Below are 18,323 nucleotides of genomic sequence, written 5' to 3' on the forward strand. Positions count from 1 at the left end.
GATGTAAACCTTGGATTTTAGGTGATAATAACATGTTCATCATAACAAACGAACCACCCTGGTGCTGATTGTTGACAGCAGTGGAGCCTAGTGGGGTGGGTATAGAAACTCTCTATACTCTGTGCTCAATTTTGCTATGAACAAACTTAAAACTGCTCTAAAAAATAAAGTTTATTAATTTAAAAAAAGAACCAGAATAACTAGAAGAGAGCATGCTCTGAGACTGCCCTCTTGGGGTCACATGTGAAAATAAACCTCTCCAAGTAAGAAAAGACAAAGTTAGAGAGTTTGGCACTCGATAGGGATATGCTGTCCATCTACCCACGCGGGCACCTGCATCTTTCATGAAGAGACTCTATCAGGAACAGAAGGGGTCCAAAGACACCTAGTCAATTATAAATGGCTTTGGACAAAGAAAGCCACCCAGGTTCTAGTGTAGAAATACTATTTCCCTTGATGAGATTTGCTCGCTTATCAAGATAGTGGTAAAAATAGCTAATGCTCTTTGGATAAGCTTTCAGATAAATAAGTAAACCCTTGTGGAATATATACCTTTTTTTTATAAGCCTCTATTTAAAAAAGAAATAACCCTCTGTGGCACAGCGGGTTAAGGATCTGGCATTGCCAGAGCTGTGGTGTAGGTTATAGCTGCAGCTCAGATTAAATCCTTGACCCAGGAACTTTCATATGCTGTGGGTGCGGCCAAAAAAAAAAAAAATTAAAAAAAAAGCTCAGAAGTATCCTTATTTGTGAAAGTGAGGGCACAAATAGATATTGGTACATCCATGTCCATAAAAACATCATTCAACATAGTCAAACGGTGGAAGTTACCTAAGTGTCCACTGACAGATGAATGGATTAAACAAATTGTCATATATATGTATACACAATGGAATATCATTCAGCCTTAAAAAGAAAATTCTGACTAATACTACAACATCATGAACCTTAAAGATATTATTGAGTGAAATAAGCCAGTCGCAAAAGAATAAATACCACGTGATTCCATTCACATGAGGTATTGAGAGCAGTCAAATTCATAGAGACCTACAGTAGAATGGTAGGTACCAGGAGCTGGGGGTAAGGATAAATATGGAATTTTGTTTAATGGCTAGAGAGCTTCAGTTTTGCAAGATGAAAAAAGCTCTGTGGATGGATTTATCGATGATTATACAGAAATGTGAATGTACATAAAGCCACTGAACTGTGTGTATTCTTAGAAACGGTTAAAATACCAAATTTTGGGTTATGTATACTTTACCACAATTAAAAAAATAAATATTTTTTAGAGTGTCTTCATTCAAGTGGGATGCTCAAGAAGCTATACCTAAAGAAAAGATTCATATTTTGAGTTCCATGTTTCTTAGAGACCGAAGTAAGACGTCAATGAGACACGACTAATGAACACATCTGAAAACAGCTAAGCTTTAAGGATTTTATTGACACATGATATTTTCTTACAGTAATAAATAGATTGCAATCTTAAGGGTTAGTTTGGAGTTGAGAAGGCAGTGTATCCTTAATAGGAGTGGTCAGATTTTGTGGTACCGTTTTCTTTAGAACTGCATCTAAGAGGGAACCACACAGGTGTGTGCAACATCTGTGTGAGCCCTAATGCTTCTCTCTATGCTATCAACACAATCCAGAGACCCTGGCCAATACCCCCCCACCCCTCCCAGTTTTAACATAACGTATTGTAAAAATAGCTAGTGCCATAAAAAGTTAATATTTCAAATATAAAAAATCTTTTATACAAATATAATTCATAATATAATCATTCTTAAAATACAGCCATTTATATGAGTTTGAAACATTATTAAAAATAAATACAATTTCCTAGAGAAAATTTCATTTGTATCACAAAATTATAAAACAGAAGGATATAAAACTAATTCATGATTGACTCTTATTTCAGCATGTCTACTATCTCTCCCACTTAGTATATACAGTATGAAGTGCATACAGGTAGCCTGAAAACACACCCCATCGCCCTCTATATACCTAGATCTTTCATGTACATCTACCTGTAGTGCCCATAGCTGATCTGCCTGGAGCTTCTGTGGTAAGAAGGGTTTTCCTGCAGCAATTTGCATTAAAGCATTTTTCTAGCCATCCTTCAGTTCAGAAGTCTTAAGAGCTTGTTACTTACTGGCAGCAGACACGTTCACTTCCAAATCAAGGGAGCTGTATCCTTGTTCCCTACATGGGTCTGTAACCACCCATTTCCCAGAGAAGGGATGTTCCCTGATTATCTGAATTATTTGAATTTGTGTATTGCTGAATGGTACTAACTCATTTCCAGGACTGGGAAGTTCTCTCCCCTGACCAATACTCAGATGTTGGGTGGTACATACTTTTATGGGCTCTCTTGTGACTCTCACACCATTCTACCACTTGCTTGGAAGTGGGACAGTCTGAATGCTTAACAGATAATACATGTGCTTTTAAATATCATGGAGAGAGTGAAGAGAAAGGTATATAAACCACTAAAGTTTCCAATTATCATTATTTAATTGTATCTCTAAGTAGTATGATTATAGTTCTTCTCCAACAATACAAATGGACAAATTTCACTAAACAGCACATTGAAGAGTTAAGACGGCTCAAGTTTACAGCCACCTTTCTAATGACTACCAAAGGAAAGAGTTTTCAGGAGAATCTGGTTTGTAAATACAAGTGGTAAATCTTCAAGGATTTGAAGTACCTTTCACACAATTTGGCCATTGCCAGAAAGCCATTTATCCAGACCCACATGAATATCATTAATTCCTCTTACCAAAAGTTATCCTTTTTAAAAAAAAAAATAAATCATTCATCCTAGTACTCTGAAGTAGAAACTCTTTTCTCCTGCAACTCCAGGCATGAGCGTCCCAGGCAAACATTTGTTCTGCTCTCTAAAGTCTTGTTTCTTGCACCTCTTCTTCTGTTTCCTCCTTCAGAGCTGCGATTTTGGACCGAGACCTCTGCTTGCTAGAGTTCCGGTGTGGGAGGAGCTTCAGGCGGTCCAAGGGGCTGATCGCCTGCCTGAAGAGGCTCTTCTCGCTCAGCAGCCTCTGGATGGAATCATACTGCCGCACTTTGTTCTCCTCTATGACCTAGGGAAGTGGCCGTTAGTGAGATCTTGGATCAGGAGGCAGGGCGAACCACAGCAAGGCAGGAGTGGCACAAGCTCAGAGGAAGAGGGAAGCCAAAAAAGAACACACAGCATCCAGAGGCTTGTGGTCTGAACAGGCAGAGATGGTTCACTTCACAGCTGAGTCCTCTTCCTTTACAGAGCATCTACCCTTTGTGGAATGAGCTGTAATTTTCTACTTAGAAGCTGGAAGATTTTTTTAATTGATGTGATACTGAACAATGTGCTTCTTCAGAGAACTTTAGAGGAACTAAGGGGCCTTGGAAAACAAGAGTTATTCATGGTAGATCCCTTACGCATTACCTTAAAAATGACTGTGAGTCCACAGTACCATCAAGAGTTAAACCTCTTCGACGCTGGATTGGAAACTTAGCAATTCCAAACAGGTCAGGATGTGCCTGGGTTTGCGGCACCTTTTGTACAGGCTCAAGTTGAACCGGACCACAGTCGGGCAAGAGGTTGTGAGTCGGTCCCCTAACGTGTCACTTGAAGCTTAGTAATAATAGCGGTAATAACATTCCTCACCAGGGAAAGCATTTACCTCCAGGAGCCTCAAAAGCCTTAACAGAAATGAGTCCACCTCATCCTCAGAATTTCCTTGTGACTAAACCTGAGGGAATTTGTAAACATCACTTGAAAGAATCTGTGACAGTTTTGAAAGTACAATGAGAAGGAGGGTGGGAGAGGCACTAAGCTGAGCTCCAAAAAATGGCTAGAAAAATGAAATAAACCTTTCACTACTGCATTAAATCCTACAGCAGATTGGAAGATGATCCAGGCCTGTCCTCCTGGATCCCATCCAAGAGAGATTTAGTTACCGAAAGCATCAGGACTTAGTCTTTTTCATGACTTGATCCCCAAATAAAAGACTCAAAAAGTATACCTGTTCCAATTTGTTAATGTCACTTAGTACTATGCCGCTATTTTAGAGGTTGCTGAATTCCAACCTCACATTATTACACAGATCAAAGTAAGAAACTTGAGCAGGTATTTTAAGTAAAGCTGGGAGCTGTATGCCACATGTTTTAAGGAAGAGCTTGTACGTTGCTGTGACTTGCAGGAACTTTCACATATGAAATTATTATCAAGAATCAAAGGAGACATAAGATCCTAGGTACATTATAAATACTCACCAAAAATCGTTGACATTCCAACATTGCTTCTATCCTGTGTTCAGAGAGGATTACTGTGCAATCAGCAAATGCTTGTTTCAGGGTTCTTCGAATGATTTGGTACGTTCTAGAAAAGAAAAAAAATACCACATATAACATTACAGAACAATAATAGTCTGTCTCTATCCTTGATAACATACCTATTGTTCTATCAATTTAGTTCTTTAAATCACTCATTTTTCCTCAAATACGTTTAACATAATGTTGACATAGAGTCAGTCACAATCAGCTTTCCAACCATGACATAGATTCTAAGCTTTCATAAATAAATAAGAAAAATATTTGGAAAAAATTTAGAAATTAAAAAAAATTCCCCAATAAATGTATTTTTCATTATGTCAAATCACTAGTAGTTCTTTATTTTGTGCTATAAGTATTTTCTAGTGTATAAATGGGATAGTAAGGAAAACCATAAGGATCCAACTATGCCTAACTGGATATTTCATCACACACTGATAAGGGGGAAGACTTTGTATGAAATTCCAAATTCACACTCAGAAGAGAACATGTGGCTCTTACACTAGGAAATAAACACTTGTGTTCACGTCAAGTAATAACTGTTAAACTGGGTCATTATTTCATATCTAGAGGGTGGTCCTCTACTTACAGACATGATAGCCTGATAGAAATTTGTGTCAATATGAAGCAGGCTTCAATGATTCCACTCCCACCGTGTTATTAAAAAGCAGGAATTCTGAAACTCACATGGGATCCAAATGAGCACTGGGTTCATCCAGCAGCAAGATCTTTGCTTTACCAAGAACAGATCTGGCCAAGCACATCAACTGCTTGTGGCCGTGGCTTAGAACACAACCCCCATCTACAAGGACAAAATCAAGCTTCCCAGGAAACTGCTCTATCACAGATCTGAGTCCAACCTGCATAAAAGAAAGATGAAAAGCACTGTGCTTAGGAGGAGTTCACATTCTACAGGGTTAAACACACTTAAGAGGCTGACAACCTGAAAAGATACACAGGAGTTCTCAAAGTTTAAATTTCATACCAACCCACCACACTCCTGCTATTTGGGTTTAACTGAACAACAGACTCTGCATAATCTTGCAGCTTTAAAACATTGGTCTACGGATTGTTTCAGCTGTGTACTTTTTCTTTCATGAGATTTTAAATGAGTGCCTATTATGTGTCAGATCCTCCAAAAGGAATTGAAGAAATGATAAATGGTCCATGGCAAAGATTAGGGTTTGTAAAAACATACCTAGATAGTTACAATACAATTGAGTGCTTTCTAGAAAAGATATATATAGAATGCAGTTACTCTCAGATTCTTTTATACTACTTTCCATTTCTGTCATAATAGACCATGAAAGGTAGTATAAAAGAATCTACTGAGAAGGTACATAAAATAGCCTGTGGCAACTCACTCTTCATCTCTTTAATTTGTACAAACTGATTTTAAGAAATTGATGACACTATGAAGTAAAAATAACCGGAGTTGAAATAGCTGTATGTTACTGGAGATTTAAAGATGCTTAAGTGTTGGGGTCAAATATGAGAGTTGTGTTAGGGTCAATGGCTTATTTTTTTAAGCTGGAAAGGAAAATAATTGGTTGAAAATGCAAATGAGGTATAGAAACTCATTCTTTCCAAAGAAGATAAAAATAAAACCTTGCCTCATCACATCACTTACTCAATATACATTGATATATATTTTGTGCCAAGTATTGCTGAGTGTTTGAGGGCTAAAGAGATAGATAGGTAATTATATCCTATCTTGGGGGAAGTCTGGATTTAGTATTGGAAGGTACGATGCACTCCCACCTATCTGTAACACAAGCAGAGTTAATGGCCACAAGATAATGGCCTTATGAAAGACATTCATGAGTTCAGTGATGAATTCATGGATGGCCCACATTGCCATGTTTGTTCAGCAAATATTAACTGTGAGCTCATGATATGTATTGCAGACAATACCCCTTTCCTTGTCACGGTTTCTCATGAAAGAAACCTCACTTTGTGAAAATTCATTAATGTTTGAAAAGAGTTTCTGAGATGGTAGGGGGTGGAAACATATTAATTAAGCAAAGGGGACTACTCTAACATATCCTGGCAGACTCCAACATAAAATTAATTCTGGATCCAAGGAGCTGAGAATGGGAACAAGGACTACTGGGCAATAAGCTGGAGGACTTATTCTCTTTCTTTCTTCATCTTTTGTTTTCCTTGGCTTCAGCCTGTGAACCTACTACGTCTCTCCCCTCTTAACACAACCCCCCTTCCCCCCGCTTGCCTCCAGCTTCTCCTTTAGCTGTTATTTAATATCTACCCCCTTTGTCATCTAGAAATCTTAAATAATGACTATGCGCCTGTTGTCTCCACTGCCTGAGACCACAGAACATTTTTTTCTTCTTCAAACATCTGTTCCTTGGTTTATGAGAAACCGTAACCTCAATGACCATTTCTTCCTATTATCTTGTGTAGACAACTCTCCTTCTTTCTGCCCCTTGAGTATTAGTTTTCCTCATTCCCTACTTTCCAAATGCTCCTTCTGAGATCTCATTCATTCTTGGGGTATCAACTACCACCAATAAGCCAATGATTTTTCATCTTTCTCTCCAGCCCTGGACCTCTTCCCAAATACTTCTGATATCCTCCACCTCCTCCTTGCTAATCCTATTACAGCAACCCTAGTCCAGGCCCTTATTATTTCAAGCTTCAGGCTGTAGATCTCAAGTGGACAATTTGTCACCTGACATCCTCTTGGGGATCCTTCTAAAAGAGAGGTTTGACCATATATATATCTCTGTTTTACATCCTGTTGTGGCTTTCTTCACACAGAATAATCGAACCCTCTCACGTGGCACCTAAGGCATCCAGAATTGAGCCCACTCCTCCACTTCTACTTCCAGCGGTATTAAACACACAGCCTATACACCTTGACTTTCTCAGGTTTGTGCCATTGCTTTGCCTGGAGTACTCTCCCGACACTCCTCATCATCCTTTAGGGCAGTCAGGTACATAGGCACAGAAGCATTTATGTAAATTCCCCTGCTGGACTGTCAGCTGCTTGAGGGTAAAGATTTGTGCTCCTTAGCTCAGTGCCAATGCCAGACACATTGTCAGCCTCAACACATTATTCATTTGTTCAACAAATATGTACTAAGCTCCTAGAATGCTGGCCAAACCAAACAAACACAGTTTTGATGAATCATAAATAAATCCAAATTTAAGGAAGAATGGCAAATGGTAAGTGAATGAGTGCTGGTTTTAGCTCCTCCAATATGCATGTGATTTAAGACAAGTCACTTCACTTATCTGTTTGCCTCTGCTTTCTCATCTTTAAGATGCAATAAACAGAAATAGACCCACAGACATAGATAAGAAACTTATGGTTACCAAAGGGGAAAGGGGGGGGAAGAATAAATTAGGAGTTTGGGACTAATATACGCACTACTATATATAAAATAGATAACCGACAAGGACCTACTGTATAACACAGGGAACTCTACTCAATATTTTATAATAACCTATAAGGGAAAAGAATCTGAAAATATATATATATAACTGAGGAGTTCCCGTTGTGGCTCAGTGGCTAACGAATCCAACTAGGAACCATGAGGTTGTGGGTTCGATCCCTGGCCTTGCTCAGTGAGTTAAGGATCTGGCGTTGCTGTGAGCTGTGGTGTAGGTTGCAGAAGTGGCTCGGATCCCGAGTTGCTGTGGCTCTGGCCTAGGCCGGCAGTTACAGCTCCAATTAGATCCCTAGCCTGGGAACCTCCGTATGCCACGGGTATAGCCCTAGTAAAGGCAAAAAGACTAAAAAAATAAAATTAAAAAAAAATGTATAACTGAATCACTTTACTATACACCTGAAACTAACATAACATTGTAAGTAAACTAGATTTCAATTTAAAAAAAAAAACTGTTTCATTAAAAAAAGAGACTATAAAATCCCTTAAAAACAAATTGTAATGTAAGAAGGTTGGTTTTGTTTGTTTGTTTGTTTTGTCTTTTTGTCTTTTTAGAGCCACACCCACAGCATATGGAGGTTCCCAGGCTAGGAGTCTAATTGGAGCTGTAGTCGCCAGCCTACACCACAGCTCATGGCAATACAAGATCCCTAACCCACTGAGCAAGGCCAGGGATCAAACCCGCAACCTCATGGTTCTTAGTTGGATTTGTTTCCCCTGTGCCATGATGGGAACTCCAGAAGTTCTTTAACACTGATAGATATGTCAGTATTTCATTTCAGGTCAGTCAGAAATATTTGAGAATTTTTTAACTCAAATTAAGCATCAAGGAAAGTACTGATGAGAGACTCCGGGGTCAAACAGAAGTGGCTTTTGGTCTGCCCTCCACCAATGGTTTGCTGATGATGTCAGGTATGTTACTGGAAGTCTCACTTACCTCACTGGGGAAAAATGGGGAAAATAATAGGATAGACTTCAAAGGCTTGTAATGAGGATGAAATGAGATAATCTGTGGGTAGAGCCTACCACAGAGGTAAGCACCTCACCAGGCCTAACTCTAAGTATAGTGAGAGCCTGGGAAATCCCAAGATGTGGGCCAGGTCACTGAAACATTTCCCTGGTATGACAATAAGATTTGTAAGATCTTTCCTTTACAAGTTACCTTGGAAAGTAAGTTAGCAGGAAGTATTCTGACACTAGTCATTTATATCATGCCCCTAGTGACAAGGTCAAGTTTCTGGTGAGAATGTTGCAGCATGCAGTCTTTCTAGAGTCACACCAATCATACCCTAATTTCCTAAGGTCATGCTGGGAGAGAGCTATTTTAGTGTGTTATACTTTGTACTTTCCTATGATAAAGAGCTGAGCAAAGCATGTGGTTTTTGCCCAAATAAAATTATTTCTTAACAGAAACAATTAAGTACCTAAATATGTAGCACTATCGATATTTAGAAAACAAAATGGCATAAAACGAGTGATGGTGAGACAGATGAATCTGTCTCATTTTGCCACATTCCTGTCTCACTGTTTTACTATCAATCATAGTAAAAATCTTTTAAAATCATATTCACTAGAGAAAAGTCAACATACGTTAGTAAAACTCTAAATCTGCAGTCAGTGAATATTTAACAAATGTGCCAGATATTGTGATAGTCTTTGGGGAGAAACTGGGAAGCAAGATAGACTAGTAATTGTTTTCTTAAAAAAGAGACAAAGTTCTTGTTACCAACTCCATGTGCTGATAAGAACGGATTAAATTAACCTCGTGATTGTTTGGATGCTTAGTCATGTGTTCCTTAACAGACTCTTAAAGAGAGTTTCTTAAACTTTAGGTACTATGGCGGACCTGGGAATGCAAAGATGAATCATACCAGGACTTGCCTTGAAGGAACTCATGGTTCAGACAGGAAGAAAATAATAAGTGGGAAATTACTGTTGAAAGAGAAAAGTGCTATGGGGGAAAAAAGAGACTGAAGCGGAACTTGCTATAGAGATCATCTAACTTAGTCATCTTTAACAGCAGAATTCTTTAAAAATAAATACATTCATGTACCCCCCCACACACACAAATATTCCCAAGATGAATGTTATTTACACTACTGTCACAAACTATTTTTTCATTACAGTTGATTTACAGTATTATGTCAATTTCTGCTGTACAGCAGAGTGACTGAGTCATACATACATATATATATATATATATATATATATATATATATATATATATATATTCTTTTTCTCATTCTAACGTCCATCATGTTCTACCCCAAGAGATTGGACTTGGTGCCTTGTGCTCATTTTTCAATAGATTAAAATCAAACACAAACTTTAGCTTAGCTCGCTCCAAACTAAGGTGAATTAAAAATTATTGGGCTCTAAACATTTCTAATTATTTTCATTCCAACTCAGCATCAAAAAATAAGTCAGAGCATCAAAAGTTTGTGGATATAAAGAACTTTAGGAAAAAAAGAATTTGCTGGCTTTATGTGGTTGAGCTAATAAATTATATGTACTTCCAAACAGCTATTTACAAAGAAGAAATTTTATTTTGTGACATATCAAACTGAAAAATGTGTTACAGTCTGTAAAGGACCAGGCCTTTTCTTCTAAATATTGATTTTTGCTATTGCCACACTCCGGAATATTATGGAGCAAGAGTTTGCTTTTGTGACAAGGAAACATGAAAAAAAATCAGAGAAGTGAAGTGTGGTTGGACCGAGCAGCCCATTGGCAAGCGCTTATAAAAATAGACTCTCTCAACTCCTTTAGGCATTCATTTAAATACGGTGCAGGTTTTTCTAGGGTAAATTTTCAACTTAAGAGGTCCTAGTTCTGCTACTTAGCTTGCTCTCTAAAATAACTTACCTGAATATTGATGTGTAAGGAAGGAAACTATTTTATAAGTAATCCTAAACAGCAAACAGCTATCAAAAAGTCTCCATTCTAAAACCATTCTAAACCATTCTACAACCAACAGACATGCTGCCTGGGTGACACTGGATAACTCCAAGACTTTGGTGAAAGAGCCTGAGACTATAGATAACACTGGGGCTGCTCAAGGTGCTGAGAGAGCCTGTGAACCAGAAGTCAAGGATGCTGCTGTTTCTGAGTCTACCACCCACCTCTGCCAAGTCGCCCAGATATCTTCAGGCTCAGTGTCCCCATGACTAATGGTGACATTTGCTGTGTACCAATCACAAGGCTATTTCATGATACATTACACATGAACTATTTATTTATTCATTTCAATAGATGAATCAAATCATGCATTCAATTATTGTTTAGTGAACACCATCCACATGCCCAATACGACTCTAAGCTCTGGAGATGCCACAGCAAATCATCTCCGCCCTGGAGGAACTTACAACCTGGTGGAGGACATAGACCAGCTAAGAAGTAAACCTCTCTCCTAAGTGAAGAAAGCTGTGAAAGGGCTGGAGGTATAGGATAGTCCCAGGAGGGGCTCCTGCCTCAGACCTGGAGCATCAGGCAGGTATCTGGGAAGAAGTGATGTGTAAGGAGAGGCCTGGATAATGAGGAGGCACAGACAGTGGAGAGCTGGCAGGATGTCCCACATATAGAACATGTGTAAAAGCCTCTGGAGAACAGAGGGCACATGGCATCTCAGAGGAACCAAAGAAATTCACCACAGCTGGATACTGCTCAGTGGAGGAATTGAGGTGGGAGTTTCAAGAAGCAGGCAAGGATGAAATCATGAAGGACATTAGAAGCTGCCTTTAAGCTGTGTGGACTTTGTCTAAAGGGCAATAAGGAACCACAAGAAGGGGAGAAACGAGGGATCAGATGCAAGGCTGCAAAGAGCAGAATGAGCTATAGGAGCCAATAAGAGGGAAACAAGACAGGAGCTTATTTCAAAAATCCACATGAAAATTACTAGTGCTGTTAGATGGGGATGGAGAAAAGTGAATACATTCTAGATTTTTGGAGAAGACAGCCTTGACAGGGCTTGGTATGTGGAGACAGGTGGAGAAATTGGGAGTCAAGGATGAGCCCCAGGTTTTGGCTTAGGCAACGAGAAGCTGGTGATGCCATTCTCTGGGATTGGGAACACAGGACAGTTGTGCGGGTGGGGCAGCTAAGATGCTCGCTCATTCACATAAGGTGCTTGTCCAAGCTGAGATGTCAGGTAGGGAGCTCTGGAAACAGGCAAATTTGGGAGTCATCAGCACAGAGGTATGGGAGCTAAGAGGATGCATGGCATTTCCCAGGAAGAGCAAGTAAAGTAAGACAACAATTAGGATTCTGTCAAACAGTAACTTTAAGAGAGCCAGGTGAAGACCACATGAAAACATAATTCTAAGAGCTAGCATTTATTTACTAACTCTTGTTTGCCAAACCCTAGGCTAGGCCCAAGATATGTATTAGCCTGAAAATTTACAACAACCCTACCAATTTATTAGACCACAATGTTAGGGGTCTATTTTTTTCTTCCCTTCAAGACTGAGCCTCCTTTGGAATTCTCTTTGGTCTACAGACACAGCTGGTAAAGTCAGTGCTCCTAGGGAGAAGTTACCTGGCCCTGAGTAGTTTTGAGATGGGGAAACTAGACCTTCTCAGCTCTAGATCTTAGATAGAAACTCTCTTTCCCTCCTTTAAACTTGCTTTAAATTCACCCATAGAATAAGTTGTGAAGTGCCAAAATGAAATTAAGAACCTAGAGGGATTTTCTCCAGTGGCTCAGCAGAAACGAATCCGACTAGTAACCATGAGGTTGCAGGTTCAATCCCTGGCCTTTCTCAGTGGGTTAACGATCCAGCGTTGCCGTGAGCTGTGGTGTAGGTTGCAAATGCAGCTCAGATCTTACGTTGCTGTGGCTCTGACATAGTCCGGCAACTGTAGCTCCAATTCAACTCCTGGCCTGGGAACTTCCATGTGCTGCGTGGGTTTCACACTAAAAAGCAAAAAAAAAAAAAGCAAAAAAAGCAAAAGAAATTCAGCACCAGGGCACAAAGGGCCAGGAAGCTGCTTTGGCCAGCTTTGCTTCCAGCTGGTAACTAAGCATGATCCTCATGGCTTCACATGATCCAGCCTAGATACGCAAAGATAAGGTTTCACATTCATGTCTGGGGCCAAATCCAAGGTAGAGATGGAGCGCTTCTTGGCCTGACATTGTCATTGGAGTGCTTTTTGATTTCCATTTCAGGGAAAAGGGGGTAATGAACAAAGTGTTATTGAGATAAGATTCAAATGGTTGACTTTCTGCTGTTACTCAGTTCCCTTCCCTCTAGAGAAACAAGTCATACCAAGCACACAGAAAGGACTAGATGAGATGACATTCAATCCCAGGTTGCCCAGGCCAGTCCTGGTTTATACTTTTTGTCCCAGTATCTTGTGCAGGTGAGAAATTGATATATCCCAAAAAGGTCCTATTTGGGCAAATAACATGATCGACTACGTAGGACTAAAGTCCAGGCCCCATCACTTGTAAACCAGTGCCTTTCCTGCTTCTCTGGGCTATTGCTTATTTGTCTGTATGCTATTCTCAGGCCTCCACAATAAAAACTTATCGCTGCTACTCAAACACATGATATGAATGTAAGGATAGCAGTAGCATCTATGTTTACAAACTAACTTATTTTTAAAAGGATCAGTGAAAAGATATACCTAAATATGAACTGATCAAATAAAAATCTAAACAGGTAAAATTTTTACATTATATAGGTATTTAAAATATTAACCATGTCTTCTAGAATTTTAGATTATTTTTATGATCTGATTTCCGGTACATTTTATTATAACTTGGCAATACTTTCAGGTTTTACAAAGTCTAATGTTTTCCTTTCAAAGTTTCTCTCCCACCACATTGTGTTCCTATAGTTCTTTCTCTGAAGTCACATCAAAGCCCTTTAAATGTGTCACTTGCAATTTAGTTAATGTTTTCTTTAAAAAACCCTGTTTGTTCCGTAATAAGGAAACTTTGATAATGAAGACGGTTAATCTAAGTGAATTTTATTAGGGGCATGTTAAGGTTGGGCACTTCAGTGGGTGAGTGTTTAACACCCAGAAGCATTTCAAAGCTTCTGGCAACATCCACTCTGAAGGGAGGCAGAAAAGGAAAGAACATTTGAGATAAACAGAATTGGGCTTTACAACAAGGGCCAAGTGTTTGAAAAAGTCGAATACAGTGTTCTCTAAGAAGACCTTTGAATCTCAATGTTCTTAGATCCTATAATTGTAGTTTTGTACCATCCAGAGCTTTGGATGTAAGTTTAATAAACTAGAATAATGTATGTTTCTATAAAAATGGAACCAAGAATTCCATTCTAGCTCTGCCCAAATCCTAAATTCCTTCATACAATGCCTTCACTTAGAATGAATCACCTGTTGTGTAAATACAGGGTATGATTTAGGAATTTAGATTTCATTTTAATCCATCCATCCTGATGACCTCAAGGAATAGAGCGTGTCACATCTAGGTCAGGTGGCATTTTGCCTAGAGGCACTCATAGCCATCATTCCTGAAGACAATTGACTCCTGCAGACTTCAGAGAAGACTAGCCATCGGCTAGAATGGAATTCTTGGCTCCTTTAACAGAACACCCAAGCCTTTAATGGATGATTCTTAAAATACAGGTGCTCTAGAGTGATCACCATCCTTTTGTGCTAAACCTACGCTTCTCAGAGAAGCATATGATGTTGAAGCAAAGCCTCCTCCTTGTGCTGGGAAAGCTTCAGAATCCAGACAGGGAGTAGATGAGAGGGTGAAAGAGACGATCCTCTGTGTATGGAATAACTCCTGTGTGCTTCAGGAGTCCGGGCATCTCCTAGTTCGTGTCCCACTGATGCACACTGGTGGGGGAGAAGGCCAATGCTACCTCTGAGACCTGATAGTTGGAGACTTACCACTGAGGCTAGGGGTAGGTCTAATCCAAAGAACTGGTGTTCCAGGCCTATTAGAGTTTTCCGTTTCAAAGTAATACATGTGTACAATGTGCACACATGCACAGAGGTAAGTGTGCAAAGTTATCTCAGCCATGACAACACTCTTGCCTGTGTATTAGCTAGCTTTTTCAAAATTAATTCTATTAGTATCCTTACCTCCTCTGCAACTTTCCATATTTCTTGATCATTCCACTGTCCATAGGGATCCAGGTTTTTTCTAAATGTTCCAGAAAAGATGAATACTTTCTTTGGCAACAACAACAAAAAAGAAGAAGGCATGAATGACCTAGACATCTTGCTATAGTTCCTTTATTTTATTATGAAATATTCCAGGCAGAATAATATTTTTAAAATAACAGAACAAACATCTATGTACTTACCATCAGTTTTCTAAATTTTAAAATTTTGCTTGTATCTTTTTCTTAGGAAGTACTCTTTCTTTAATTTTTAATTTTTTTAGGTTTTTATTTTTTCTATTATAGTTGATTTATATTGTTCTGTCAACTTCTGCTGTATAGCAAAGTGACCTAGTCATAAATACATATGTATTTATACATATATATATATGTTCTTTTTCTCACATTATCCTCCATCATGTTCCATCACAAGTGACTAGATATAGTTCACTGTGCTATACAACAGGATCTCATTGCTTATCCACTCTAAATGCAATGGTTTCCATCTACTAACCTCAAACTGCCAGTCCATCCCACTCCCACCTCCCTCCCACTCCCACCTCCCTCCCCCTCCCCCTCGGCAACCACAGGTCTGTTCTCCAAGTCCATGAGTTTGTTTGTTTGTTTTTTTCTGTAGAAAGGTTCATTTGTGCTGTGTATTAGATTCCTGCTTTATATCTTTTTTTAAAGAAATAAAATATAGCTACATTTTAAGCCCCTTGTGGATATGTATCAAATCCCACTAAGCTTAGGATAAAGAAACTGAAATCATTGTAAGCTGTGGGAAGTGATTTTTTTTTTTTACTCCTTGGAATATCCTTTATTATAAACAAATATACTATTAAATTAAACAGTTAAATGATAAGGTTATGGGTAATAATTAACTTGTTAGAACAAATTCCTATTTTGTCCATATATTTTCCTTGGATTTCTTTTATAATCCTATCTTCCTAAGGGATTTTGAAACTATATGAATTTACAGACACTTAAACACACATGTTCACTTGGTCTATAAACCAAGGTCCACTTCTGCTTATGCAGCCAGGCAGGCATGGGAGAGGTCTCAGAACTTAGAAATCGGTAGAAGAAATCAAATATTTGTCTAACCAAATGCATGTCACAGAAAGGAAGGGAGACAGAGGAGATGGCTCCTCCTGAGGTGGCAAAATGACAATCTAATTTCCTGTGAGGAGCATTGCACAATAACCACCCCTACTTGATACATCACTGTCTATTTAGGTTTGTCTATATGAATCAAAAACAAAGAAAAAACTGTCTCACTGGGAAATGCTGATGCAACAATATAACATTCAGGTTTCTCTCTCTCTCTCTCTCTGAACATATGGGTGACTTGAAAAATACTTTTGATGTTAACGTTCGGACAAATTTTTTCTTTGCTTTCTTTCTTTGGCCTTTGGTGAGTAATAGCCGGTAAGAGAAATGAGAACTAAACTTCCTGAAGCTTTGGTTTTCACTAATTGCTTTCAACCAAGAGAGAATGCTCAGTACCCATCTGACCCACAAGGAACTGCACGAGGTGAACAGTGTCTGAGCCTCTCAGGCAGAACAAGAGTATTGTCACCATGGCAGCCAAGCTCAAGGAGAGTCACGCTGGAGTCCTTATTCACCTGGGCATAACTTAGGGCTTAAAGAACAAAGTAAGTCGTTGCCAGAAATCTCAGGAGCCCTCTGGAGAAGGCAATAAGGAGACTTCTGCTGTTATGCTGCAGACAAAGCGTATTACTGGGGGATTCTGATAAACTAAATAGAATTCAATAAGAAGTGGCTCTGAGAACTCCAGTCAACTCATGACAGAAGCATTTGGGTTTATTTAGTATCTAAAGTTCAAAGGCTTGCCAATGGAATTTTGCCGTTTACTGTTTTTTGCATCTTTTAATATTGTGGTTATTTTTACAAAACTTTAGAGTCATACATGACTTATCTTTCTCCCTGACCCTCTGAAATCATCAATCCTGTGGATTGTTTTCACCAATATATCTCAAATCCATTTATTCCTCTATTTCTATGGCCACCACATAGTTCAAGCCACCAGTACCTTTCTCTGAACTTTGTAAGAACTTCCTAATTGATTTCATTCCTTTCCCTCTTGCCCTCCTTCTAGTCCACTCTCATTTAGCAACCAAAGCAATCACTACAAGTATGAATTGGATAATGCCATTAACCTTTTAAAAAACCTTCAGTGGCTCTCCATTACACTCAGGGAAAAATGTAAAATCCTTCGGATGGCCTCTGCAAGACTGTGGTCTCTTCCACTTGGTCTGGCTTATTTAGTGTCCTTGTCCACTCCCTTTCTCACTCCAGCTGCATGGCTTTCTTTCACTTCCTCCATTAACTGCACACATTCTGTCCTCCCTGCCTGGGAATTTCATCCCGTACCTTCTTCCCATGGACAACTACATCCTTCAGATCCCAAGTTCAATGGCACTTCCTCAGAGGTATCTCTCCTGATTTGCAAATCAGAATAAGGTTCCCCAATATATGATATCATAATAGCTATACTTTACTTTTATAGCTTATAGTGAATATTAAAATTATATATGCATTTATGACTTTTTTTTAATGTCTCTATCTTCTCCTAGACTGTAACTTTGCTGTGTACCCTGTCTTTAGTTTTACATAGCATATGCAAATGCATATTGCTGAATAAATACATGAGCTGATGTGAACATAATAAGAAAAAATATGAGAACACCAGAGCCAGAGGTTGGCACATACTATTTTTCTTCCTTTTGGAAGAATAGCTACCATAACCCAGAGTCTTTAAAGGAATAATACTAACAACTGATTAAAACTTTGATCTTTCTTTATAATTGCTTGAGAAAGAGTAGACTTAACTTTTTTCACAGTAGCCTGATAATTTATGTATAAAATTTATTGAACATATGGCAGTATACTATATATTGGCCAATGTTATTTAAAATAGGTACATATTAAAATTATGAAGGAAGTAAGTTATCTGTTGAAACCAGACATCCAAAAGTTTTAGAGGTAGTGAATTTGATACCATTCAGAAATTCTGTAGGTCTTGTGTTTACAGTTTATTGTCTAGCAGTAAAAGGTATTGTCTAGCATTAAAGGTCACTTTTAATTCTAAAGAAAAACTAACTGAACAAACTGGTTCAGTTAGAATTCTGTTTCATACAGTAAATCAAATGTTGTACTCACAAATAGGGTCTGGCACCCATGGCTCTTGCTGTGAAGGGTGCCAGGAGGAGTCTCATTGTTTTCTACACTCATCCATAAAGCTGAGAGGTCCTTGGAGGTTACCTACGTTCTTTTCCCAGTTTCCAAAAGAAATAGCCATGGTCCTGAGAAGTTGTATGGTTTGGCCAAGGTGGCACCAGTCTGACAGTGCAACAAAAAAATTCACTTGAGGAGTTCCCATCATGGCGCAGTGGTTAACGAATCCGACTAGGAACCATGAAGTTGCGGGTTCGATCCCTGCCCTTGCTCAATGGGTTAATGATCCGGCGTTGCCGTGAGCTGTGGT

General features: G+C 38.9%; 1 protein-coding gene across 6 annotated transcripts in view; it reads right to left on the reverse strand.

Annotated features, from left to right (window-relative positions):
* Positions 1 to 1,421: 1,421 nt before the first annotated feature.
* CFTR (CF transmembrane conductance regulator) overlaps positions 1,422 to 18,323 on the reverse strand; it is a 190,818-nt gene continuing 173,916 nt past the window's right edge. For 3 of the 6 annotated variants that reach the window (XM_021078522.2, XM_021078520.2, XM_021078523.2), the window contains exons 24-27: positions 14,793 to 14,882; positions 5,011 to 5,183; positions 4,267 to 4,372; positions 1,422 to 3,095 (exon numbers count right to left, since the gene is read on the reverse strand). In XM_021078522.2, the coding sequence (XP_020934181.1) occupies positions 2,895 to 3,095; positions 4,267 to 4,372; positions 5,011 to 5,183; positions 14,793 to 14,882 (570 nt within the window). In that variant the 3' untranslated portion in view covers positions 1,422 to 2,894. 6 annotated transcript variants of the gene reach the window in all.

The sequence above is a fragment of the Sus scrofa genome, chromosome 18 (assembly GCF_054392235.1).
Source record: "Sus scrofa isolate SSC_HxYL_T2T_F1_AM1 chromosome 18, Sscrofa_HxYL_maternal_Yorkshire_Landrace_v2.0, whole genome shotgun sequence".
Lineage (NCBI taxonomy): Eukaryota > Metazoa > Chordata > Mammalia > Artiodactyla > Suidae > Sus > Sus scrofa.